General features: G+C 39.2%; 1 protein-coding gene across 1 annotated transcript; it reads right to left on the bottom strand.

The window, feature by feature from the left end:
• On the bottom strand, positions 1-24106 carry ptdss2 (phosphatidylserine synthase 2). The gene is made up of 13 exons (XM_032522223.1): positions 23848-24106; positions 22855-23203; positions 17928-18029; positions 15297-15379; positions 13235-13302; positions 11512-11646; positions 10320-10370; positions 8739-8852; positions 7115-7233; positions 6675-6789; positions 6203-6348; positions 4051-4236; positions 1-1774 (listed from the first exon to the last, which is right to left on the bottom strand). Exons 2-13 carry the CDS (start codon positions 23079-23081, stop codon positions 1621-1623), a joined length of 1500 nt encoding a protein of 499 aa, XP_032378114.1. The 5' UTR covers positions 23082-23203; positions 23848-24106; the 3' UTR covers positions 1-1620.
• Between the last annotated feature and the right edge of the window lie 1016 nt (positions 24107-25122).

Below are 25122 nucleotides of genomic sequence, written 5' to 3'. Positions count from 1 at the left end.
TTTTTTTTTTTAACTGATGAGGAAGTCAAAAACTACTGAGATGATTCAAGATATTTAGACTGAGAGACAATCACTGTCACAGAAGTAAGGGAGTTAAGGTCTCCAATTTCTTAACATAAGGAAATTTGGTTTCAACAATAATTTGCCTTTGTAATATAAACATTGTATGCTGACATGACTGATCCCGATGGCTGAAAAATAAAAATAAAACTAAATGAGGTTTAACAGCTGTTTGAGTGGCTCATGTGGGTCTGAGCGGCATGTATGGCTTTAGCAAGAATGGGATCTAAGCTTTGGCTTGGTGCATGTGCAATATATGGCAAGCCCACAGAGCTGGAACAGGAAGGTTCTCTTCCCAAACCAAAACACAACTAAACCTCAACCATCATCATCATCTTCATCACCCCCCTTATTTTGTTTCAGCTTATTCAGACACTGCAGAACATATTTTAACACAATTTAAGGGTCAAATTTAAAAACATTGGGCATGCAGGGAATCCAGTATTAAATTCCCATTCTGATGTGACTGAATGAGCCATAAGTTGAGCCTGTTACAGTTGAGGAGCACTTCTTTGTAGCATGGTGTGATTGTCATGGGTGTTTTCCATTAGGGTGCTGCAGATTTCTCAGAATCTCAGTTCACAAAGATGAACTCAAGTAAAATCTAGTGTTCATATTCGATTTACCCTTAAGAAATCACAGTAGTGATAACAAAACATCTACAAAAAACACCCAAACTATACCCCATATATAATGTATAATCAACAGTTAAATAATTAGAATATGGTACATCTCATTTTATTAAATTAACCTGTCCTTTTTATAGACTGAAGCCTGCAGGACAGAGGCTTGAGCAAGGATCCCAAAGTAGTTCCAAGGACCTCGACGCTCAGTGATCTCAGAAATGAAAACCCTCAACTGTAAATAATAAAGCTGACATTCTCTCCCACATGTAAAGTAAGTAATAATTATCAGTGACCTGCACCTAAGAAAAAAGTACTCTGTACTGTGAAAAAAACATTATTAACTAAGCTCTGAACATCAGTTACCTACACCTCATTACTGCTCCGAATACGCTCTCTTTTCTCATCTGAACTGATGCAACTGCACAGAACACAAAGCTAATTTACAGCGGCGGACATGTTTCTGACGCGTACATCTTTTTTTCTAAGACAAAGTGTGCAGCTGGGAAAATGGAAAAGTGCTGTCATCGGATCACTGTATCCCACCTTCAACTAGTATACTCTTTGATCCAGCATTTTCCTTTTTCCCATCCTCAACCAAAATCCAAAGTAATGTATAAATAACACAAATGTATCTTGTCCTGTGTATAACTCCCCAAAAGCTCCTAAAAACTGTATGAGGTAAATCCATGTAGTACTGTAACAAAATAACTAGACAATGCACCGGATGAAAACTGCCCCCCTTGCGTCTGTTGAATGACTACTTAGTTCATGTAGGCACAAATAAAGTCTACACAGCACATACATGTGTCCATCTGTTTGCCTCTACATGTTTCTTTGTGTCACAACTCTCCAGTCTTCTTGTCTTTCGCATCAAACCTTGTCCTTTCCCCTTCACTTGCTGCTGACCGACGGGTTAAGACTCGCGTCGCCCCTCTCAGGACTTCCTCTGCCGCACCGTCTCGGAGCTGCCGTTGAGTTTGCTCCGCCCAGACGGGACGGCTGTGCTGACGTTGCCAGGTGGGCGGTCCCGGTCCGAGGGGACTTCCTGTTTGCGTCGACGGGTCTCTTTATAACGGAGTGTGATGTCACTGTGAGAAGATCAAAAGAAAGTACATAGTGTTGAGAGGAAATCAGACTCAGGAACTCTTCCCCCTAACTAGACTCTGTTCCACTGGCTTTGCTTGCCATTTGTCCATTTCTCAGTTAAATACTTACCGTGTCTACTCTGTGGGGTAATAACATGTGTTAATAACTCACCACAAGGATAAAAAGATGCCACTTTACTTAAAATGCAATCATCTGCAGGTAAGGAAGCCATTTTCAGTTTGTTTCAGTCTGTTCATTTCTTGAAATAACCCATGAGGCCTGACATTATACAACACAGGAATCTCTCTGCCATGATATGTGTCGCCATGGAGAAAAGCCCAAGTCCAAGCCCCAAGCACTCTGCTCCACAGCGGAGTGCCAACAAGCTCTATAACCGCTCTACGTATATATCATCTGGTGGTTTTTTTGGCTTTACTTCAGTGCATACTACTCTAGGTTCAGTTGTGAATAATAGATTAAAATGTCTAATCTGGCTACCTCTCATTCATGTGGCAGCCCTGGTGAAATACCATCTATGTATGCCAGATCAAGAGGTCAGTCCGACAACAGCCAAAGCACCAAAACTCTTCAACGTCAATGGAGCTGAAGTGAAACATCCCCACAATACTCACCTAGGTCTCCGGATGCAAATGCAGCGTGTTATATGGGGGAGAGGGACATGACACACCTAAACCTGTGCAACCGGGTCAAATTGTATTTGCAGATAATTCTTTGCTGGGTGTGTTTTAAGTTGTGTTTGCAGCAGCAGCAGCAGCGTCGTATAGTTGCATTATTTGAGAGGTGATGTCAGGCTATGGCTTAGGTTTTTGTCTTCACGTACCTACGCATGTAGTAACGGTGTAGATTATACGCAGAAGTGTAAAACAGCCTTTAGATCAGCAAGACTAACAATGACATAAGTATGTATATAATCTTTCCCCCCCAAAAAAACAATGATGGTTAAAGTGTTTATCTCTTGGAGTAAAGCTGACTTCTTTGTAACCAAAGAAAGCTAAAACGAAGCATTAAAACTATTTGCAAATACGATCACCCAGGTCTGTCTGACTATAGCATGACATGCTTTAGTGTCTGGTGTCCTTGATGCACTGTGCTGTATGACTGTAGGAGGTGCACCATGAGAAGTGGGGGATTGCATTGGTTCTCATCCGGTTATAGGCAGTTCAGTTAGAGGAGCCTGCTGACTGGCACAGTGTGTGTGTGTGTGTGTGTGTGTGTGTGTGTGTGTGTGTGTGTGAGAGAGGTGTGCAAACACTTCCTCATCAATGAGCCCTTGTGTCTCCTGTGTATTACTTCTATATCATCGGCACAAAATGTCTGTCTTCTGTATCAATGAACTGACAATAAAAATGATGTGAAGGAAAATGCTAAAAATGAAGATCATAAAACTCACCACAGTAAAAAAAAAAAAAAAAATGAAAAGTGCCATGCGGGAGAATATCTGTGAGTAATATCTGTGTTATCGAGAGGATCCCAAAGATCTTCTGAATGGAATTCTGGATCCACGCAGTGATGTATTAGAGGGGAAATAAAACAAAATACAACACCGCTGGTAGAAGGGAGCGCCCCTCCCCTATACCTACCTCACTGGACATTACTGCTGAGCATGAGCAGGGAGGAGAGAGGGAGGGAGGATGGGGAGAAAATAGATGAGAAGCTTAACATGCTGGGACATGGCTACGCTTGACAAGAACACTACTCAAACCAAAAGTAACCGCTGTATGGAGGTCAAGAGGAAAAAGACAATCAAACAGAGGACCTATTGATAACAACTACAACAACAAGTTACTGAGTGGGCTCACGTGCACATTAAACCATAACATTCACTGGATTATTGTGATGTCCTTTATAGCAATGCAACCGTGACTGAGAACAAATAGTTATTTATTAAACTGCAAAAGCTAATGTTACCTGACTAAAACAGCAGTAGTGTGGCTAAACTGATTATAGTCTCTGTATTTGACGTGTTAAAGGTTCCTTTATAAAATAGCAATTTGACCCCCAATGAAAGACCAAATGCTATTATAATCTGTACTGACATATCAACTGAAAACTAAATCGAGATTATTAAATTTCATCGTTGCAGACCAAAGGATTATTTGCACCAAAATAATGAAGTTACATGAATGCACAGATTTTTACAAACTATTTTAGGCATTCATGTCCCATGTCTGTAAAGTAGCTTTGCTGTCAATATTCTCTTAATTCCCAAGCCATTTACCTCCTGTTCCCCTGCCCAGTAACCCATCCCGCTGCTTACCGGATGAAAAACCGCCATAGTGTCCAGGTAAAGATGAGGAGGATTCCTAAGAGCCAGCACTGCATGATGAAGAAAGGGATGGGCAGCATGATGGTGTTGGGGTCATACTTGACCACTATGAGGAACTCCGTCACCGTGATTGCTGCCACCAGCCACGCCTGCTGGCCAAGTTTCTTGTAAAACTTCCTGTAGGGAAAATCGATAAAGTTAGCCTGCTTCGTGTGAATGCCGTGGGATTTCTAGGAGCTAATTTTGTAGATAGAATGTTGTTTACCCCAGCAGATATCTTATTAACAACAAGATTTAGCTAACAAAGCAGTTTTGTGTTTATATGAAACATGTTTTAAACAGTTCTGCAAAGCTAACATTAGCTCAAATGGCTGGCTGACTAAACACGGACCAGCAATTGTCTCTGTTGCTAACGAGCTAACATTAGTTAGCTCAAGTTGGCTGGCTGGTGAAACAGAAAGGGACTAGAAATGGTCTCTGTTGCTTTATTTTTTTATTTTGAGAGTGTATTGCACCATAACATGAATACTGTTTGATTTGAACTTGTATTTAATTTCAACGTTGTTGTATAATAGCAATATTACACTCAAGGGTATGATTTAACCTCCAATTATTAGCATGTAAGTGATGCTTATTATATTATAATATATATATCATAGTAGTACTCAAAGTTACACGGCTGCCTAAAATGTTCTACACAATAGTCTATATATTATACACTGAAAGCAGCAGCAGTTACACCTGTCAATTAAGACAAAGCTGCTGGTACGTAATGTTCAGATCAGTCATTTTTCTATACCCAGTTTACCTCCATTGCTAACTTAAACCAAGTCCCTATGCTATATGAAGTGGCCCTGGTCTGTTTTTGTTGGATTTGGTTAAAAAAAACCCATCTGTGTGACAGCAGGGAACTTTCCTCAAGGAAATTACCAAAATTGTTTGGCCTGCCCTACTTCACTGAAAACAAAACTGTTGTCAATTGTTAGAGGCAATGCAATTGTGTTTGCTTAGAAATGCTTGCTAAACGTAAGCGGATGTGATAAGAAGCTTACACTATCAGTGAGGTAAATACACTCACTCCCTAAGCTGCTCTGAGGGTTTCCCCAACAACAAGCAGCTTACATGCAGCGCATACTGGTACATCTATTAGCACTAAAATGGAAATGTGTTTTATTGGCCCACAGAGATAACCAGCAAAGACTGAACATCAATTTACAATATTTGTCAGCGAAATGTCCCTTTAAAAAACACTTTATGAGAATTATGCACCCTAAGAACTTGTTTTTGACCATTCATTCCCTCACTGCAATTTTACTTATTGTTTTTTTCTGAGAAGGTTGAACTATTTGGGGAAAAAAAAAAATCTATAGCAACTTGTCTACCAGATATTGCGATTTTGATACGATTTACGATTATTTCTTAAAAGCTTAGCTGAAGTTCAATATTTACTATGTAACAAATAACACATGTCATGGAGCATTATAACATGAGACACCATCAAAATCTTCTCTATGGTCTTATGTAAGGATGAGAACATACAGTAGACATGATTTGCCAGCAATAAGTAGCAATTTTAAGTAAGTAAGCATTTTTTGTTTGAATAAGCTTTGGACATTGAACATTTACATATTCTAAGATCATGTTAAATAAAATAAAAAATAAAAAAAAAGAGAAAAAGAAAGTCCACAGAAAATAGCACTGTAAACAATCTGTGATATGTAACATTATTCCAGCATTTATCTTATGAAAAACAGAAATAATAATAAAAAGAGGAGTAAAAATGTTACACTGAACATTCAACTAAATTTTCAATTAATTGCGGTATTCACGATTAGGTAATCCCATTCTTTCAAATATTGATTTTAATTTCAAAAGAAATAATTGTTCAGCCATATATCTGAAATTTAAAAATGTCAGCAGCACTTCAGTCAAACTTAGTAAATACATTAACACAAAAAGACTTGAATAACAGCTCCGTGCGCACTCTTGAAAAGTAAATCAGCCAGTTCTGAATGCAACAGTCTGTTACAAATCAGTATTCCAGCCACTGCATGGTTTTACTCACTCTACATGTGATCAACTTATAAAACCCAACACACCCCTGAACCCCCCAACCAGCCAACTTTATGTAGCTGCTACTCACGGGTCATCCATGAAGTCGTAGATTTCCCTCATGGCTACGCCTCCTACATTGACAAAGAAGACCAGGCGAAGCAGCACCAGGTAGTGTTCAGGAGGCATCCACAACACAAACTTCAGGTAGAAGGTGTTCAGCTCCGCCAGGAGGAACTGGGAAGGGAGGAGATAAAACAACATGTGTCTAATTCAGGAGAACAGTAAAAATTAAAAATTTAAGATAACTGATTAGGACATTACTGCACCAATTACGCAAGTCTATCGCTATGTGTAGATAGTGACAAACATTTAGGTTAAGAAACTTAAGCAATGTGGACTGACTCTTGGTAATCTTATAGAGTACGTTGAGGACGTCTATGATGAGAGTAGTACAGGTTTAATTTTCACTATTTTTCCATTGTATTGTTATATCTCTTGTTTGCCATTATTACAAAATCGTCCCCTATTTTGATTTAAATAAAAAACAGAATATTTCTTACCATAAAGATGATGCCCAACACCGCAAGCCAGCGACGAAGGTTTGAAGCAGGCTTCCACTCAAACTTCACCCAACTGTACGGAGTGAACTGGAATGCTATGCGCTTTATCTTCCCCCTGGGAGAGGACACAACAAAGAAACAGCAATGTTGGTATTAATTACAACCCTGGTTCACTTTTTTCAAAGGTCAACAAATAAGTTCTGTCAAAAACTAGTTAATATCTTTAAACGTCAACATTATGCTTTTTCTCTTATATTTGTCACTTAATAGAGACAATATGTACAGAAATTAGAAATTAATAAGCATAATTAATTTTTGTAATTTCAGATAAGGTATAAGAGTAGAGTTCTAAAAGTGGGTTAATCTTATTTTTTGAATGAATCAAATTTTGTATGAGAAGAGTAGTTGTTGTTCGTAGTGCAGCGAGTGTTAAGTCGTACTTGTATGTAGGAATGTTCCACAGGCCCTGCCACTGGTAGGGCTTCATTGACAACCAGCCCAGGGTCTTCATGCCACAGTAGATCCCCAGACCGTTACACACCAACACATCCATGATCCACTAGATAAACATAACAATTTTATGAAAGGGTAAAAAAAAAAAAAAAAAAAAAAAAGGTCTAGTAATGCCTCCACAACTGGGATCCTACACAATTTTGTTAGATTTGACCTTTTCTTAGGACATGTGGGTGTGTACAGATCTTCCTGACTCTATTAGTTTTGTTAAATTAGGAGGGAAAACGCACACTTCAGCATTCTTTTAAGACTATTGTGTTTGGTAACACTGCCCAAGTAACTGCCCTTCCTTTCTATTGACGCAGTCTACCTAATATGTATGTATCCTCACATAATATCCCCACTATTTAAGTATTATAAGATTCTTATCATACAAACAAATTACCACTTAATTGCTACCATACATCTCCACAGCAGCTTTAATTCTGAAAAAGCGGGCATAAAAAAAAACATGTGGCACAGTGCTACGCACCAAATGGCAGCAATGGTGAAAGTAATAAGGCCTGTTATGGAGGAGTGGGGATTGGACCCAAATGCAGAGATGAGGACAGCAGGCAGGCAGGCGGGTAGTAACCAGGGGTTTATTGTCCAAAAAACACAAAGTAAGCCTCAACAAAACGAACCACCCAGAATACAAGGCAAAAAGCAAACATCCAAAAAAAAGGCAAAACGTATAATCACCAGGACCAAGGAAACAGGAACAAAATCAGGGACACTGGGACAAAGCGACGTGCTGACAGGCGAACAAACAGAATGATCCGACAAGAGACAAAGGAAACACTGGGGTTAAATACAAGAGGTAACGAGGTAACGGGGAACAGGTGAGACGTCAGGTGGATCACATTAGGGCGGGGCAAGACAATCAGACAAACAAAGTAAAGCTAGACTAGACAAGACAAGACAAGACAGGAAGCTGACCGCCAAAATAAAGCAGCAGCATAACAAACACACACAGGGAAACATAAGACAGGATCTATGACACCAGACTAGGGAGAAAACCAGGACGAAGACACAGGGAAGGTCAAAATGGGAAAATAACCCCAAACAAAAACCCCAACCCACAACAAAGGCCTTTTATAACAGACTGCAGAACATCCTGAAACATCTAAAAAGAAAAGACGTCAGCCTCCTTATGGAAAATTTCAATGCAAAGATAGGAAGAGACAACATAGGCTACAAAGAGACACGCTGTGTGGACTTGCCAGACCCTCCTTTGCAGCGCTGTGGAGGAAGGTCTGGCAATGCAAGACTACCAGCACCCCAATCCTCTGATGTCTGCATCTGGTCAAATATAATGGTCAACTAGGTTTTTGGTTTACTTTTACAATTATTTTGTATAACTCATAAGTGACTCACAAGAATTTCACAATAATTTCCACCAAATTCAGACAACAAAATAGATACATTTCAACAAACCTGAACACCTGGAGTAACACACTGACTATACTGGTGTTTGTTTACTGCAGCATATTCATATTTAACACCATTCAGAGAGCAAGCCTGTTGATTCTTAGGTAAGCAAAGGTGAGGAGTGGTAATATGTGTACGTACGTGGTCCCACCAGCACTCTGAGAAGTTAGGTAACTGGTGCTCCAGGCTGTATTCCAGGAACTCAAACATGACACTGATGATCATACACATCCACCAATCCCGAATCACCAGAGTCTGATGGGAAAGAAGAGAACAAAAGAGGAGGATGAGTAAGAGGAAGTGAATGGTGTGGAGTGGGAGGAGGTCAGCAAGATAGCATAGAAAGAAACTTAACATTTAGGGAGTCTGACAACAGGGAGCGGACAAGAGTGGGAAGGAGTCGGAAGATTTGCGAGGCATTTCATTTGAGAAAGAAAAAATATATATTTTATAAATATGAAACTACACAGTGTCATTATTGAATCATAGAGACAAGGGGAGGTTAAGGCTATAATAGGCCTATGTGTGTGGATTAGATCGCTATCTTTGGTTCGTCTGAATTCCTGTCAAGTGTACCCGGCAAAACTGAAACTCATGCATTGTTGCTACGCCACCTGGGAAAACTAAGTGCCGTGATATCTGACTGTTTAAAGCATGTAGCTTAATACTAGTTAGGTAGTAGTCGGATGAGTCGAGTCCATTCGTGATGTGGATGGAAAAAGACGTGGAAAAAGGTGGGCAAACCACGAGAATGCAGGATACTAATTTAAAAATCAGCCACAGAGGAGACAACGGATAGAAGGTAAGATACCACTCAGTCTCTCTCCAGACTCAAATACGTTGGAATAAAAAAGAAAAAAAACTACAAGGGGCAACAAAGTATGCCAACTTGCTTAGACAACATAAGGAACGAAACGTGAGCGGGACGGGATCCGGGAGTCTTTCTCTCAGGAGGGCTGATCACGTGATTGGGACATGCCGGGAGTATTTTGGTGGGTTCGGGATGGGGTGAGAGCAACAATTGATTCCTGTGTCACCCTCTAGTCGGGTTGCGTTTTTCCAAAAGTTGACTTGGTCTCAACGTTTTTGCCGCAGGATTTTTTTGTGTCTCCCCCCCCTGCAGCAAACCCTGCCACAGCCCAAACGCACTACCCCCATTCAAAATGAATGGAAAGACGGACGACGCAGGCTGTGTGAACGCAGGCTTGGTGATAAAGCTGTTTTCCTTTTTCAGGTTACTTTGCAGTATAGGCAGATCTTGACGATGCTGGAATAGAAACTTTTTCTGCAGGATTTTCCATCCCAACAATCCGCCATTAGGAACGCCCTCTCTCTGAAATGACCTGTAATTGACCAAAGTCGTCCGTCACAGGCTAGATTTTCTAAAGCCTGAGGTGCAAAAAAGTCTAGTTTTATCGCGGACCACTTGAATTACAATATGCTAAAAGGGTATTATGGATTTTTTGTTGTTTTGATGTTGGATGCTCAACTGCATTATAGTTAAAGTCAATTAATACACACAGGTGTATAGTTCAGTTATGTTAAAGCTTTAGTACGTAACTTTTTGATATTAATAAATGTCTGTTACATTCAAGATTGTGCGTGATCACGTAAGGCTTGTACCATGTGGACGCACCAACAGCTTTGTTGTCATTACTAAGAATTCCTCGTGGGGACAACAGAAACTACGCACTATAGCTTTAAGTCTACTTCCATACATACCTTGATATACCATCCCAAGAAGTGAGCTGGAACAAAGCCATCCATCTTGTCCTAAAGAGACAAAACAACCTGTAAATTTAACAAGATTCAGATTCAAGTCAGTCCTAACACACAATATATCAGGCATGTTTCACTATTTTCTGACATTTTATAGACAAAGAATTAATTGATAAAATAATCAACAGATTAATCATTAGTGAGTATAATACTTAGTTTCAGCCCTACTCTAAACTACAATTATCTGTAGTATATATTCTCATTAAGTACCATATCTATTCATATTGGTACCAACCAGAAATGAGCACATGGAGTAGTGGGTCACTGAACAGGACACAACTTAGCTGAAAATTATTAGCACAGAAATAAAATGCATCCCAACCAGTTTCCCACTCTGTTTTCTTTTTAAATAGCTTAGTTCAACCACATAGCAAGTGTAGTAATTTCCTTCTGCCTACTTATTTAGCACACTTTAGTTTGTTCGTCCAAAATAGTCTACAATTCCAAATCTATTTTATTTTTCTAAATATGTGGTCATAATTTGACATTTTAAAAAGGTTATTCACATAAGTTAGCTGTAATTTAGTGGAGGATGTGGTGAGTCTCGTAGACTGAAATCAGGCCAACAGTAGAGATGGGGTCTGGGTCCTCGTGGCAGAGAGCAGCAGCAGACTGCCTCCCCAGGGGGGAGGAAGGCCTGGTTCTACTGACGGGCTATAACCTGCACCAGACACAAACCTCTGGAGCCAGTCAGCACACAGTCACACTAACAATGAGTTTGTGTATGTGTGTTTGAGAGAGAAAGAGTGAGAAAAAGCAAAGGAGAAAGAAGCAGGGAGGGAGAACTATTGTCATGCGGAGAATGAGTGTGTGCCTTTAGGCTGCCACACTATTTGAGATCTGGGTCATTTCCTTAATAATAATAATTATTATTATTATTATTATTATTGAGGGCAAACCGTACAACAATATAAATAACAGGACCAATTCACAAATTTCACTTCTTGGAAGGTGGCTTGTTAATTGCCAGGGAGTCAGCTTTCAATATGAGAATTAATGGTACTGCATATTCAAAATATGTTTCTAACTGAATAACATAGCTTTTGCCCCCAATGAAACATATTCAATATTAAATTAGTCATACAACTTAAAAAAAAAAAAGGTGCATGGGTGGAATCAAATAAAATAGTCTTACCCAGATGTTGTGGAAGGGGTCGGTGGTGTTGCCTGGGTCGTAAATGAGGCAGTTTCCTCCATAGTCACGCTCCGGGAGTGGTACCCCAAGCTTGGGGTCAATGTACTTCATAAACTGTCTTCCATCATGCACCGTCTGGATAAAAGGGTGAGAAAAAGTATTAAAAAATATTGAGGCTTATTCTCCCTAAAAAGGAGCTTTAATGGAGACACAGAGCCATATTGAGACTTAAAGGTATATGTTGCAATGCAACTTTCCACCACTGATTATAGAAATTGGATATATTCAGAATATGGAAATAAATAAACTGGTGTAATTATAAATAACTCATATTGTCAATAGCTCAAAACAACCAACAAAAAAGCTAAAATAATTTTTTAACAATACTACGTTTTCATTGCATATCATATACAGTATTTGCACAAAACGTAAACAAAATATGTATTAAATAACAAATATACATAATGTATTCAATCTTTTTTTCATAGAGAACTTGTGAAACTGGGAACTCAAGTTTTAATTTACGTGTTTAAACTTTCTTTTTAGTTGTCAGGTTGTGTGTCTCCAAAAGAATCTATCTCAACTTTTAGCAACAGGATGCTGCTTATCAAGATAGTTTACCAGCTGTAAAGTCTTTCTATTTTTTAAGGGTCTGGCTCAGGAACATTTTAATTTAACAGGGAGAGTGCAAAGAGGCTTCCAGGGTTCCAGATGTGGGAGGATCAAAGCAGAGAAAGTAGCAGAGATTGGAGCAGACCTCTGGACAAAATCCTATATTTTGGCCAGTGTTAAGTCCTGGTTTTGTGATGCCTGTATGCGCTCTTCTTCTATGCTTTTTCAGGTTGTAGATACTTTGCTTTGGCAAAAATCCTTGATTAAACCAAAAGGTCAAAATTGACTGTATTGTCACAGGAGTTCTCCGGCCTTGTTCTGGAGACTGCATTACCAAAATAGTTCAGAACAACACCAGAGGAAGACAAGCACGTGGTGTAAGTGACATACTTTCTGTGCATCTAATTGCTATATGGTTTTACAGCAATGAATGTTTTAATGTGGGTGTTTCAGCACATCAAGGCATCAATATTATTAGCAGCACAATAGTCTGGATCAACAGAAGTATATTTCCAGGATAAATGACTGGATGTCCCTGCCGCTTCCGATCTCTGTGTTGCTTTTCTCAAACTCTGTTCGCTTTGAAAAAAAAAAAAACTACAGATTTTGAGCTAGCAAGCTTCACATTGAAAATAGAAGGTTTTGAAGAAATATTGGATCATGCAATAAGACATGCCTGCTTGGTTCTTTTGAGGGAATGATTGTAAAGATTTACAAGGAATACGTTTACGGAATTAACTATCTAACTGGGATGTTTTGGGACCAATTGCCGTGGATTTTACTATGGACAAAATACACACAATGTTATACTGGTAAGAGCAAATTACGTTTAACCATGTTTCCAGCGAATTTAAAAAGCTCACATTACTGTATTGTGTGAACAGTTAACTCCATTTTATATTGTATCTGGCAATTTCTTTTGTCTTTCCCAAGACTATTTTGCGGAGCCACCATTGCTGCATCCTGTGAAGATTGTGGTTGGTTTAAAGAAATGCAATCAACTCAGAGCTTTTTTTCCTCTTAACCTAGAATGTGTGTGTGGTGTAGCCAGTCCTTACTCCACAGTGCTGTGGAGATGGGTCTGGCAAAGTGAGACTAGCAGCACACCAACCTGGAACAGGATGAAGATGAGGAACAGCTCGTAGACGACAGTGACACAAAGCCAGAACCTCCAGTAAGCTACAGAGAGACAGAGAGACAGAGAGACAGAGAGAGAGAGAGAGAGAGAGAGAGAGAGAGAGAGAGAGAGAGAGTTGTAGCAACAAGTTACACTGGACATCAATGTGGCACTTCTAAGAAATAAAAACTAAAACATGTTGGATGACATCTGGGAAGTAATCTGACTTCAGTTTAAAGATTACACATCATCACTCATATAGGCTGAATAGAATCTAAATTATGGTTTATTTTGTGTTGAGTACCATTATGTCTGTATCAGTCACAAAGACCATGGTGAAAATCCTATTTAATATTGTAGAATTTCCCTGAATCATATCCTTATCAGTTAGTACTCAATATATTTTTTTGTTTTGTTTTCTATTACCAAGAGTACAGTCAAATTCAGTAAAAATTTTTGTTCTACAGTCATTAGGGTTTTTATTGGTACCATGAAGTTTTGAAAAGTGTAACCACACTTGCAACCGCTTTATCGGCACTCCCTGTGACTCAAACAAAACTTAAGAGACAAGGTAGTTTGCTCTGTCTGCACCTCTGCCTGTGTGTGTCAGTGCTGAGCTCTTCTCTCTGTCAACATGCAGAGAGGACAGAGAAGTATGGTCTCAAGACTCGAAATTTGGCACCGTTTGATTTAATGTCAATTGGCTCTCGGTAGCACCAACGTAATTTGGTCGGTACCAATTAAAATTAGCGAGCTCGGTACCCAACCCTAACAGTCACAGGGATTGCAACAGATAGACTGGCTTCCTTTCAACTTCAGTTTCATCAGGACATTTTTTTAAATAGTCACATGGAAGGACTACTTGTGTCTGTGGTAAGAGTTTGAAGCTATCGTAGAAGTACAGTACCTTGTGATAAACAACCCACAAATGAATTAAATTCAACGGTCACTGCTATAGTAATGTATATATCTATAGCATGTGTATAAGCTCAGTTAGCTGTGGCACTCCCAGCCAGACCCAGTTGTGAATCGAAAACTCCCTCTGGGCCTTTTCCAGGGCTATGAACCTGTAGAGCTTCAACAGAACTGCAACACAACAAATGAACTGGCTCAACAAGTCAGATAATATGACGCAGTCAGTTAACACACACAGAAACAAAAAAAACTTGTCTTTCAATCCACAAAAACAAAGGGTAAGAAGGCACAAGTAATGCAACAGCAGCAGCCCAAATACTACACCATGTTCCTTCTGGAGTTAGTTAGGAAACATGTTGTGTAATAGATGAGATGCATCTTTTGCATGACTGACCTTGTTGACACCTTAAATAGCAAACTACTTTTATGAACTCTACCGTTAAAATAGAAGGATCACTATATAGGGTGCAGCTGATTTTTATACTATAATTACCACCTTGCAGTGTATGCTTCTCAAGAATTCACTGTGGCCTTGGTATAATGCCATGTAATGCTAACCATTTTTTACCTATTCATTTTAACCTTTTTACTTATCAAGGAAAACTTACACCTCGAAGGGATCAGTTAATCAATTCCATCAAGTGCGGCAACCATTCCTGGACTTATATAACAATGTCTATACTTCACACAATGTCACAGATTTCTAACACTGCCTTTATTTTATTATATTTATTATTTTTGTATCCATAGTATCATTATTGATATAAGCATGGCATTTCATGCCTCTGTATATTTATATTTACATGGTGTCTGCGCTCGCCAGTCTCCGGGGAGGGAAGGGTGGATGTTGTGGCATGATTGTTTGTGTTTCCTGTTTGTTCTGAAGATACCAGTAAAAATAATTGAATAATAATCAAGGAAAACTAATTTGACATATTCTGGATATTGTTCAGAGTAGAATAAAACAGCTCTGCAAAAGCTCAACCTACTCAAATTCTTTAAAAATTGAACCTGCATTTCTCAAGATGTGTGCTGAAATCACACATCAACCATCATTGCTTTAACTGAGTTTCATGGAAGAAAGAATATTAAATGTTGCCATAAAACTGGGAAAATTAGGTTTAGACTGTTCCATTCTTACCTGGATGTGGTCTGGTGAAGGGTCCATCTTTGGCTTGTGTCACTCCAAAACAGAGGAACACCAGAATGCTTGCCACAATCCCCCTACATGACCACAATTAGAAAGGCAGAAAAACGCTATTTATGGTTGTTTTACTATACTAATATTAACATAGATGAATCAGCAGCCGCCATTACTGCAGTGGCAAAGTGGAACTCAACATATTTACTCAGACAGTGAAGGCAGAGCTGTTTGATCTAATCATAGTGACATGACAGATGAAGTAGTCTGTGTTTGAGTTCATGTTTAGTAGATTATAACATTAGTTTAAGGGAATTCAATGGCTAAATTTTCAACATAATGTACAACTTGTTCTATAGGATCTGATAGACAGATTTCTTGGCAAAAACACTTAAAGTGAAATATATGCAGGTTTAAAAGAGAGGTGCCAATTGCGGCTTTTCAACTTCCTCCTGCAACCCAGATCCGTGTGTATAATTATACAAACAATAAGTCATTTTGGGAGATGGGAAGGACTGTGCTTTGTTGTTGCTGTTACACAAACTCCGGGGCAGTAAGGGCTTGTGTTTTGGTTTTCACCCTCATAGGTTTTGTTTTGTTTTTACTTTTTGTGGCAGCGATAGATTACAGATTTACGGCTCCCCCCTGCGTCCCCTACTTCCACAGCCTAAACTCACTACCCTCATTCTAAATAAATGGGAAGACCTGTGTTTTTGCGGGAACGCCCGACGTCCGACGCACTGAGTGTGAACGCAGCCTTATCCCTACAGGCTAGACTGGGCTGACTGAGACTGGGCGGACTGCAGCAAATTTTAACATTTTAACTCTCACACAGAGCCACTACTGTTCAAGAACAAATTAATATTTCAAAATTGGGGTTCATTATTGTAAGGAACCTTTCTTCCCAGACTTTTAGTTCACATGAGCCAATAAACAAAGCTGCCTTTTTCTGTATCAAGCAAGCCTCCAAATTCTTATCAGAACCAACTCGTGACTTGATGGAACAGAGCGAAGCTTAGACAACTGTCATCAGACTAGCGTGAATCAGACGTCAACTCCTGACCAACATGAGGAAGACAAGTCAGCCAATGTAAGCAAATCTAAGTCAGTTAAAAAAAACGGGACCACTTCAGATTTGATATTAGGTGCCCAGTATAACATGATATTAACAGTATAACAGTATTACAAAACTAACTAAGAACAAACTGCTGTAATTTTATGGTGCTTAACCATGGAGTGTTGTGAGAACACTAACATTCAGGCACATTTCTGTGAAATCGATTCATTTCAATGCAATACTGTAATCAGTGGATTTGCTCGGGTTTGTAAATTTCCACAAATTTCAACTTTGGTGAACTTTGACATACAAACTGTTTGACAAACTATTGCACCATTACAGGTTGGGGGAACGGAGAGATCCAGTAGGTTCAAAGGTTTTTGTGGCAGTGATAGATGGCGTTTGCTGTTTACTTTACAGGACTCTCACACCGCCTCAAAACTGACTGCCAAGTCTGATCGCCGGTTATATGGCCGGGTTGTGAAAATTAAAACCATCAAATTCTATCTAAATCTAAAAGCAACACCAGTAAATAATAAACAATAAACATTTTGCCACAAACAAAACTAGCCATAACCAACAGAAGCAATTACATGACCCACAGGTTTGTGGACTTTTGTCAAGCCTATGAAAAACACATAAGGTTTTAAAAATATAACCTATATGGTTATTCGTTTACGGTTTTTAGGAAAACAAAGTCTAGTCAGCTTTCAGTACCAACAACTTCAGCATGACTGGGCACTAATAAGGGAAACAGGGTCACACCTCAGTCATTTTGCTTTTATCCAAGTCTCTATGATTCAGTTAATGTATTTCATATTGTCTCTGTGTTGAAAGAGAGGCATAAAACCCACTCACTCAATCTTAATCTAATCAAATGGTTACCGGACATTCATGCTATCCCTTTTCATGGATTTTTCTGTGAAAAGCAGTGACTTAAACAGAGGGCCAGCTGGGTTCAAGGTAAAAGCTGCTGAAGAAGAAAGTGATTCAATTAGAATTGATGAAGTCTGCATCTCATCCATGTTGCTGTGGCAGTTTGTCTTCATGCCAAATGGTGTTTAAGGTGAGATCAAAATGGTGGTGCTCACTGGCTGGTTTTATTATGTGACCTATTCATCGGGCGTTGAATGAATGTGACATTACCCACAAAAGATTTACAAACACACACACACACACACACACACACACACACACTAATGGCCTTTTCTTAAATTTCACACACAAAGAGGCACCTCATTTGTAATCTGATGGCTCCTCTGTACTGAACACAACAAGAAGACAGAGTGGTGGTCAATGTCTGGTTTTAAGGGGCAATAAAAAAAATCTAAACCTAAATCCAGGATGGCTCAACATTAAGGACCAAAATTAGAATGAAACTTAAACGTTTTAGTGATGCTGATTACTAATAAAACAAATCTTCTCTCATGATAAACTGCTGTCAAAATTATTATTTCAAACTTCTGTCAAATCAACAAGCCTCAGTGGATTAAGTGGATTAAGCTCAGCATGCTGGTTCCTGCAGGGTTTTGGCTTTAAGCTCACTGAGGAAGTGACGAGTCCAGCCGACTGACCTCTTAGTGTTGTAGGCAGTGTCCTGGGGGGTTTCTTCCAACAGCGTGACGTAAACCAGAGCACAGGTCAGAATGAACAGCACGGTCACAGTATGGGCTCGCCTGCAGAGAAAGAGGGAGAGCAGGGACAGAGAGAGGGATATTAATAACATTTGTAAAGAGGAAAATTCAATAAAAGCCACTGGAGAAGAGAAAACAATATCTGAGGTCACCAAAGGAGAATGTTCAGAAATACTAATGCACTCATTTGAGCTGAGAAAACGTTGGAGATTGCTAAAAAAAAAAGTGTCTTAATAAAGCTTTTAGACATCCTGTGCATGTGACAGAAAAAGCTTTGGCTCTAATAATCAAAAGTAAATATAATGAAGGAAGTGGAGATGAGATAAAACAGATGAGTTGAACCAGATTTCTGTTGAGAAAGTGGATTACTTGAGCTGAACACAGTTACAAAAAGGGGGTGTAACTAACAAAACAAAACATACACAATGAGGTATGGATTTTATGAGTCAGTTTGACATTTTCGGTCACTTAAATGGACGAATAGAAGTCAAAAATAGCTTTTGGGGACACTGGAAACCTCAGCAGGGAATATCTGGCCTGTTAAATTTATAATAAGTAAACTTTTGGTACACTTTGAATTTGAGTTTAAAGGGCCATGATGTTGGCGCATATCTCCCACATCACCAGGGAACAAACCTTGGTCTTTGTTGTACGACAGTTACACAACATAGTGGTTCAGATACATCCATGCTCAACTTATCAACTCAAGGGGCAAAGTTTTATTTGTCCACTTCCTGGCAGAAGTTACAGGAAATAACCCCGGGAATTCTCAATTAGAAAGAGGGAAAATAATTACTTTTTTAAATGATTTTTGGCAAGCTGACAAGGACATAAAGGCAAAGAAATAGTGTATGGTGGGAGCAATGGCAGAGTCAGTTTAAGGTTTAATATAAGATGATCAGACTGATAAGGGGTAGGGATCAGGGCCGATCAAAGCACTTTTTAACGTTTGACCCATTGCCTATAATGTGTTGTTGCTGAGTGTGGCCTAGCTGTTGAAAAGGCTCCATCGTGATGCTCAGTTAAAACACTGACACCAAACTGAATTGTGAGCAAGAGACCTGCAAACTCACTGTGAAGGAAATAATCCGCAGCCAGCAGTGTCAGTTAACCCTAATGATACGACAACGTGCACTAATGAGTATTGCGAGCACTACATTACTTGAGCGAGTGGGTGCATTCTCCGGAGGAAAATGCCTAACGTTTGACGGCACTACCACTGATTTTTTTAATTTATAGTTTCCGGATGGAAAACTTTAACGTTACTTGTTGCTAGAGTAAGGCTAACCGCTAACTGCAGCTGCTATCAAAGATGCTGACTTGCAAGTTTGGATTATTACTAATGTAATCATAAGTAATGCACCTGTACAGCTGTTATTATTATATGGCTTATTTACGACAGCAGTGTAGAAGTGAATTACACTCTAAAAGTGTAAGGGTGCCAAGTGTGACCAATACACATTATGAGCTAGATATTTTACAGTTGCAAATTAAATATGTTAGTGTTCAATTGTGGACAAATTGCAATGAACACACAATGGCATCTAAATTACCTGAAACATATCTCTCTCCTGCAATTTCTTGTTACTTTTTAACCAACATAAACAGATATTTTGTGATAAAATCACACAACAATATCAGTGATGCTGCCATCTTGGTTCTAGGCTATGTTTAAGACACCAAAACAGAGTTAAAAAGGATTGTGCATATTGGACTTGTATTTGTCAGGTGGCCAGAAATACAGCAACATTTGGAGGCTCAGCAGAATGAATGAACTATGAACAGTCAGACAACATTGCTAACAAGTAAGCCAGAACAACTTTTAAACATGATTGTTTGGGGTGGCTGTATATTTTGCAGCTTGTTTGGATGTTGTTGTTTTTTCCAAAAAACACAGCAAGTGTAGTTTATTCCTATCAACTCATCACACTAGCAATGCATAAACATGAAACCATGTCGCCGAGCATGCTTAGTGACGTTTGACTGACACAGCTCTCCAGAGATTGACACTGCAGTAAGTAAATTGTAACCTAGTTCAACAGTATGGCTCTTTTAATGTGTTTTTAATACTTTTGGTTCAGCAATGGAGGCCAATGGCACAGAGGCATTAGCTGTATCAGACTGTAGCTACACAAGCAATGGTCACTTCAAGGGACGGTGTATATATATATATATATATATATATATATATATATATATATATATATAACACAACACTAGTCTTATTATTTAAGGGTAGCAACTTAATTTTGCAATATAACAATGTGTTGTTGTGTTTTTTTAAACCCAATTATTTCTTATTGAGATCAATACTGTCACCTGTCAACCTAACGAATGTCACCCCTCTGCCAGCCCTTTGGCTCAGAGTCTGTCGCAGAGACGGCACGCCAGGTGCCATTAGTATTTTCTCCCTGATCCATCTCCTTATCCAAGGGATTGGCAGGAGATACAAGGGAGGGCCTGGCTCCTCTCTTGCCTAACAACCACACCGAACCACCGGGAGTAAAAAGACACAGCAGAAATATCAGCCAGGTGCAACTGAGAGGTAGACTAAGATTAGAGCAAAATGTACCACCAAGATTGAGGTTGAACATCAAGATAAAATAAGCTACGAGTTTAAGACAGTACATTTGCCAGACAAAGCAGGCTAAAATAGCTTTGTGTTGTCCGACAGGGTTGAAAAATGCTCAACAAATACAGTTTGTGACTTTACGAAGCTAAAAAATGTAACTTTTATTGAACAGGACATGATTAATTGTCACTTTTATGTTTTTGCAGCCTCTGGTTTCGATGATAACAATTAGTTATAAATCACTGGGTCACTGGTCTTGTGGAATCCTGGTATGAGCTCAATTTTCTTTCAGTGGATGTTACTACCCTACTTTAAGAGTTCTTCTCCTAAAATACATTTAAAAACAAAAGCTTTTCAAGACATTGTCAGTAGTCAGTATGCACAAAGCTTTCTCAGAAGCCTAGAAGAACTGAAATGTGTGGGCAGCAATGCTATTTAAGGAAACATCAAAAGTGGTGTGCCAGCACATTTCATTTCATCAGGCTGATTTCTATGTAAAGGGATATCTAAGCCATTCCTTTTTTCCTCAAAAAAAACCTTCCCTCATCTTAAATCTGTGCTAATAAGGGTGGTTGCATGTCTCATGGTTACTCTCCTTTAACAACTAGAGGACGCAGCCACCAACAACAAACAGCTAGACTGTGTATTTCTGTAACGCTTAGGAGACTCCCACAACACAGCAAAAACAGCTTCTGAACTGACTTAACACTCAGAAATCCACCATAAGCAACCAACATATCCAGAGCCACTTCCTCTGTTTCAATGCTGGCATGTGGCTGACCACAGTCAGCTCTTAAACATTGTCAATTATGATTTAATCTGTGGTGGTGGTTGGCATTAAATATTGTTATATTATATTATGTATATTATAACTGCTGAATGGCCATTTTAATGACTTATGACAAGAAGGGAGGAATAAAATGCTACACATATGATTCATAATGGCCACAGGTTTCCAAGGAGACCACAAGGTCAACATTGTGACTACAACAGACTGGGAGTGGCGACCTTCACAGCCATCACATAAACCAATATTAACCAGAGCTGGTTGTTTTGTGACTAAATTGAGCTAGCGTCAGTCTAGATCCTTACAAAGTTCTGATACTATATCTCCATATTGCATATTATTTGGTTATACAGTCAGCTGCCTGTTTATTAAGGACACCAAGCTAATACAAATGCAGTCTTAAACAACAACCATCCATTAAATCATGAGTCACAATTTTCAGTATGTGTTCTAACAGGTTTATAGAAGTGTTGATTCAACTGTAGTTTGTATTGTGTTGAATTATACGGCATAAACTAAGTGGAGATTATTGTTAGTCTACCCTGATTCATGTAAAAGGGGTGGCCATACATTAGAAACTAATCTACATACTGCGCGATGTTGGCCTACTTTAATACCTTTAATAGACAAACGTATCTTAGCATCTTAGGACCTGTTAATGCCTCCATTATTAGACTAACAGGAAACCTGGATTTCAACGCTCTAACACAGTAGTGAGAAATTCTCATTAGGGTGAATCTCTGGAAGGACCAGTCTCTTGTCAACGATATTGGATAGCTTAGCAGATTCTTACTGTACCTTGCTTTACACACAAAGCAGAGATGAGACACACATAAACTTACTCAGGCTTAAATGTTCCTGGAGCGACAGGTTGAAGGACTATGGTTGCTATGAAATTAAAGCATCTTGTACATGCCGACATGCTCTGTCTGGGTGTGTGCATGTTATGTCAGTGAGTGCATACAGAACTCACTCCTCCAGTTATCCCATTGACAGAATATCTGTCTGGACTTAAAATCTGTCATGGATCTCTTTCTGCTGTAGGTGCAGACTGGGATATTGGCCTGTCAACAACAAGCTCTGCGCTTGGGTGTGCAGCGTAAGCATCCATAACATCCTGGCCAAAACCCCTTGATAACAGACACCTTGTGGACCTTGGTGATTTCTTTCTACCACTTTGCATTTGAGTAATTTCACCAAAAGACCTTTCAGCTTGATCTCAGACTAACTATTTTATATAGTATTTAAGTCGCTGTATATTAAACGATTTGGAAAAAGGTCACAGTATTTGTTGTGATTAATGGAGGTCACCTGGGCCTTTCGGTTCACCTTGAAAGCTATCACAAACCTTGTCCTTATGTCCTATTACTGCAGAAAATGTTAATTTGAAGGATTGTCTTGTAGTCACTGACTAAAACATTACAATTACCTCCGATGCTGCATCGTTCAATATTTGGCATTTTGTATTGCTGCAATTTGTATTGCTGACATTGCCAGAAAGTACTCACCAGAAAAAGGTGTTAGTCCCGTCGTCATATACCTCACACTCCGTGTTTCTCCGATGCATGCTCTCCTTGGAAGTATGCTTCATCACATTAGCTTTGATATGTGTGCTTGGGTCCGGACAGTCCGGCTCGACTGAACCGTTGTTGACCTGCTCGGCGGCGGATGTGGCGCACTTGCCGGTAACGTTGATCGCGGCCACGCCGCTTTTCTTCGACTCGGGCTTGGTCATGGCTTTACCAAGCCCACTGACCTTGTTGCTTTAAACTGATGCTGTGCCGTTTGGTTTATCCCTCGGCTCTCCTCCCGTGTACTGTCATCTGCGTCAACCCCACCCAAATGACTGACAGCATCCTGGGGTGGTCGGAGGAAATGAACGTTATTAAGACAAGAACGTAACGTACTCGGGAGGAGAGAATAACCTGTAAATCACGTCTCGCAGTTTAGCTATAGACGGCACCAAGCACGTCACAGTACAGTATGCAAATCATGGGACGTGTAACGTTAGTTAACTAGCCTTTGAGACTTCTTCTCTGACACCACCTCATTATACTTACATCAATGCATTTCTACAAAAATGAGCGGTCATGACAGCAATGGCGTCCTCTTTCTGACATAACAGCTGTAACGTTAAAGTTATATAACAATATTTAATTGATGTCTTCCAGGTGCTAAACAAATCACAGTAGTTAACTGCAACGCCATGAGTGCAAATGCCTTGATGTCAGTCAGCTTGGCTAACATTAACTGTGTTAGCTAGCTATCGTTATATGCAGCAGGCTATTCTTTGACCTTGGTAACAATGCTAAGTTAACGTTAACGGACAAGCTTGTTAACAATTAGCTAGCTAGCTAACCGGCGTAAAACTACCATTACTCGATACATTGTTTTACCATTTAGGATAGCTAGCGAGCTAGCTAGCGAGCTAGCTATGTGTTAGAAATTGTCTGTTAAAGTTAGCTATCCGTTAAATGTAAGCTACCATTAAAAATACTTACCAGTTGGATTTATGGGATTGAAATCCGGATGAGTTCTGGAGCTGCTAAGGCTACATCAGTACAAACGTTTGAAATCCGTGTTAGTAGAAAGAAAATCAATTTAGAGGTAAACTGTGTCACGCTTCGCCTGGAGACTGCTTCTACTATAGCAACAGACAAACCGCTCTAGACCATACACTGTGCAGGCTACACTCCAGACTCACATCACATGGGCACGGAGTGTATTTACTGTCAAGTTTACAGCAACGACCATACCGAATCCGGTATATGCTATTCATACTAAAAGATGTCCCAATAGTGTGACATGAAATAGTTTTATTTTGAAATCAAACTCTTTTATTCGGAACTCTAACTCCTGCTACTTTCCTTAACTTAGTCACATTGACAGTCTGACCGTAAATATAGAACAATGGCCTGACCTACCGGTATAAGGCGGGTTTAGCAGAGGATACGCTTTGTCTGTTACAGTTAGTTAATATATTTACGTAGCTAGGCTTAATATCTATGGTAATAGTTGATGAGTTTGATGTTACTTTATTAAATCACAATGGAACAATAGGTTACATACAAGTAAATGCACCACAGTGCGCTGTTTAATGGAGTAGTACAGTATAAGAAATTGTTTCAAAAGCCGCTGCTTTGGGTAATTTGTATGTCGTCACTTCCGTTAAACCTAAACCTCAGTCGTCCTTAACCATGATAAATAGAGAAATAAGCAAAAACATGCAGAGCATATACACCAGACAATATATTACAACCTGGCAACCCAAATGTTGTTTTTATTTAGGCCTCATTGCTGATTTATAAAGCATTAAATGCGTTATTGAACATTAATAAATCTATTAGTTATAGTTTGTTTTTATGATTTAAAGTTGTACTGAATTTTTAAAAAAGAATATTCAACAACACTAAAAAAAACAGCAAACAAAAAAATACACCCAGGTTACCAAAAAGACTTTAGGCTTTAGGTTAGGGAGGTATTTGGTTACAACAATGTGGTGGTCTGGTGAGCATTAGTACATTGCAACAGTTACAGATTTACTGTAATTATTCATATCTTATCAGCCTATTTCTTTCTTGAAACGTCATGTTTTCCATAGTTCTGTAATCACATAATGTATTCAATTAAGATGCTGGTTACTTTTAAGGTTGCATAAGATCTCATCTCTGTCAGCAATCTTCAAGAGCTTGTCCATAGATGGAGCAGCCACTTTCTGTTCTTCAGTAACAGTGAGAGAAGCTTTTAAGAGCTTTCAAAGCAATTTGTTAGGCAGT

This window comes from Etheostoma spectabile, chromosome 8, assembly GCF_008692095.1.
Source record: "Etheostoma spectabile isolate EspeVRDwgs_2016 chromosome 8, UIUC_Espe_1.0, whole genome shotgun sequence".
NCBI lineage: Eukaryota > Metazoa > Chordata > Actinopteri > Perciformes > Percidae > Etheostoma > Etheostoma spectabile.
Note: the sequence above shows the minus strand (reverse complement) of the source record. Positions and strands in the feature narration are given on the sequence as shown.

What these genes read in the sequence shown, in the direction of transcription:
- ptdss2 (XM_032522223.1), bottom strand. Translation starts at nt 23,081, where the DNA reads ATGACCAAGCCCGAGTCGAAGAAAAGCGGCGTGGCCGCGATCAACGTT. An exon ending in TCATCTTCATCCTGTTCCAG is followed by an intron (nt 11,647 to 13,234) that starts GTTGGTGTGCTG and finishes CCTTTTATCCAG; the next exon opens with ACGGTGCATGATGGAAGACA. An exon ending in CTATGGCGGTTTTTCATCCG is followed by an intron (nt 1,775 to 4,050) that starts GTAAGCAGCGGG and finishes ATCTTCTCACAG; the next exon opens with TGACATCACACTCCGTTATA.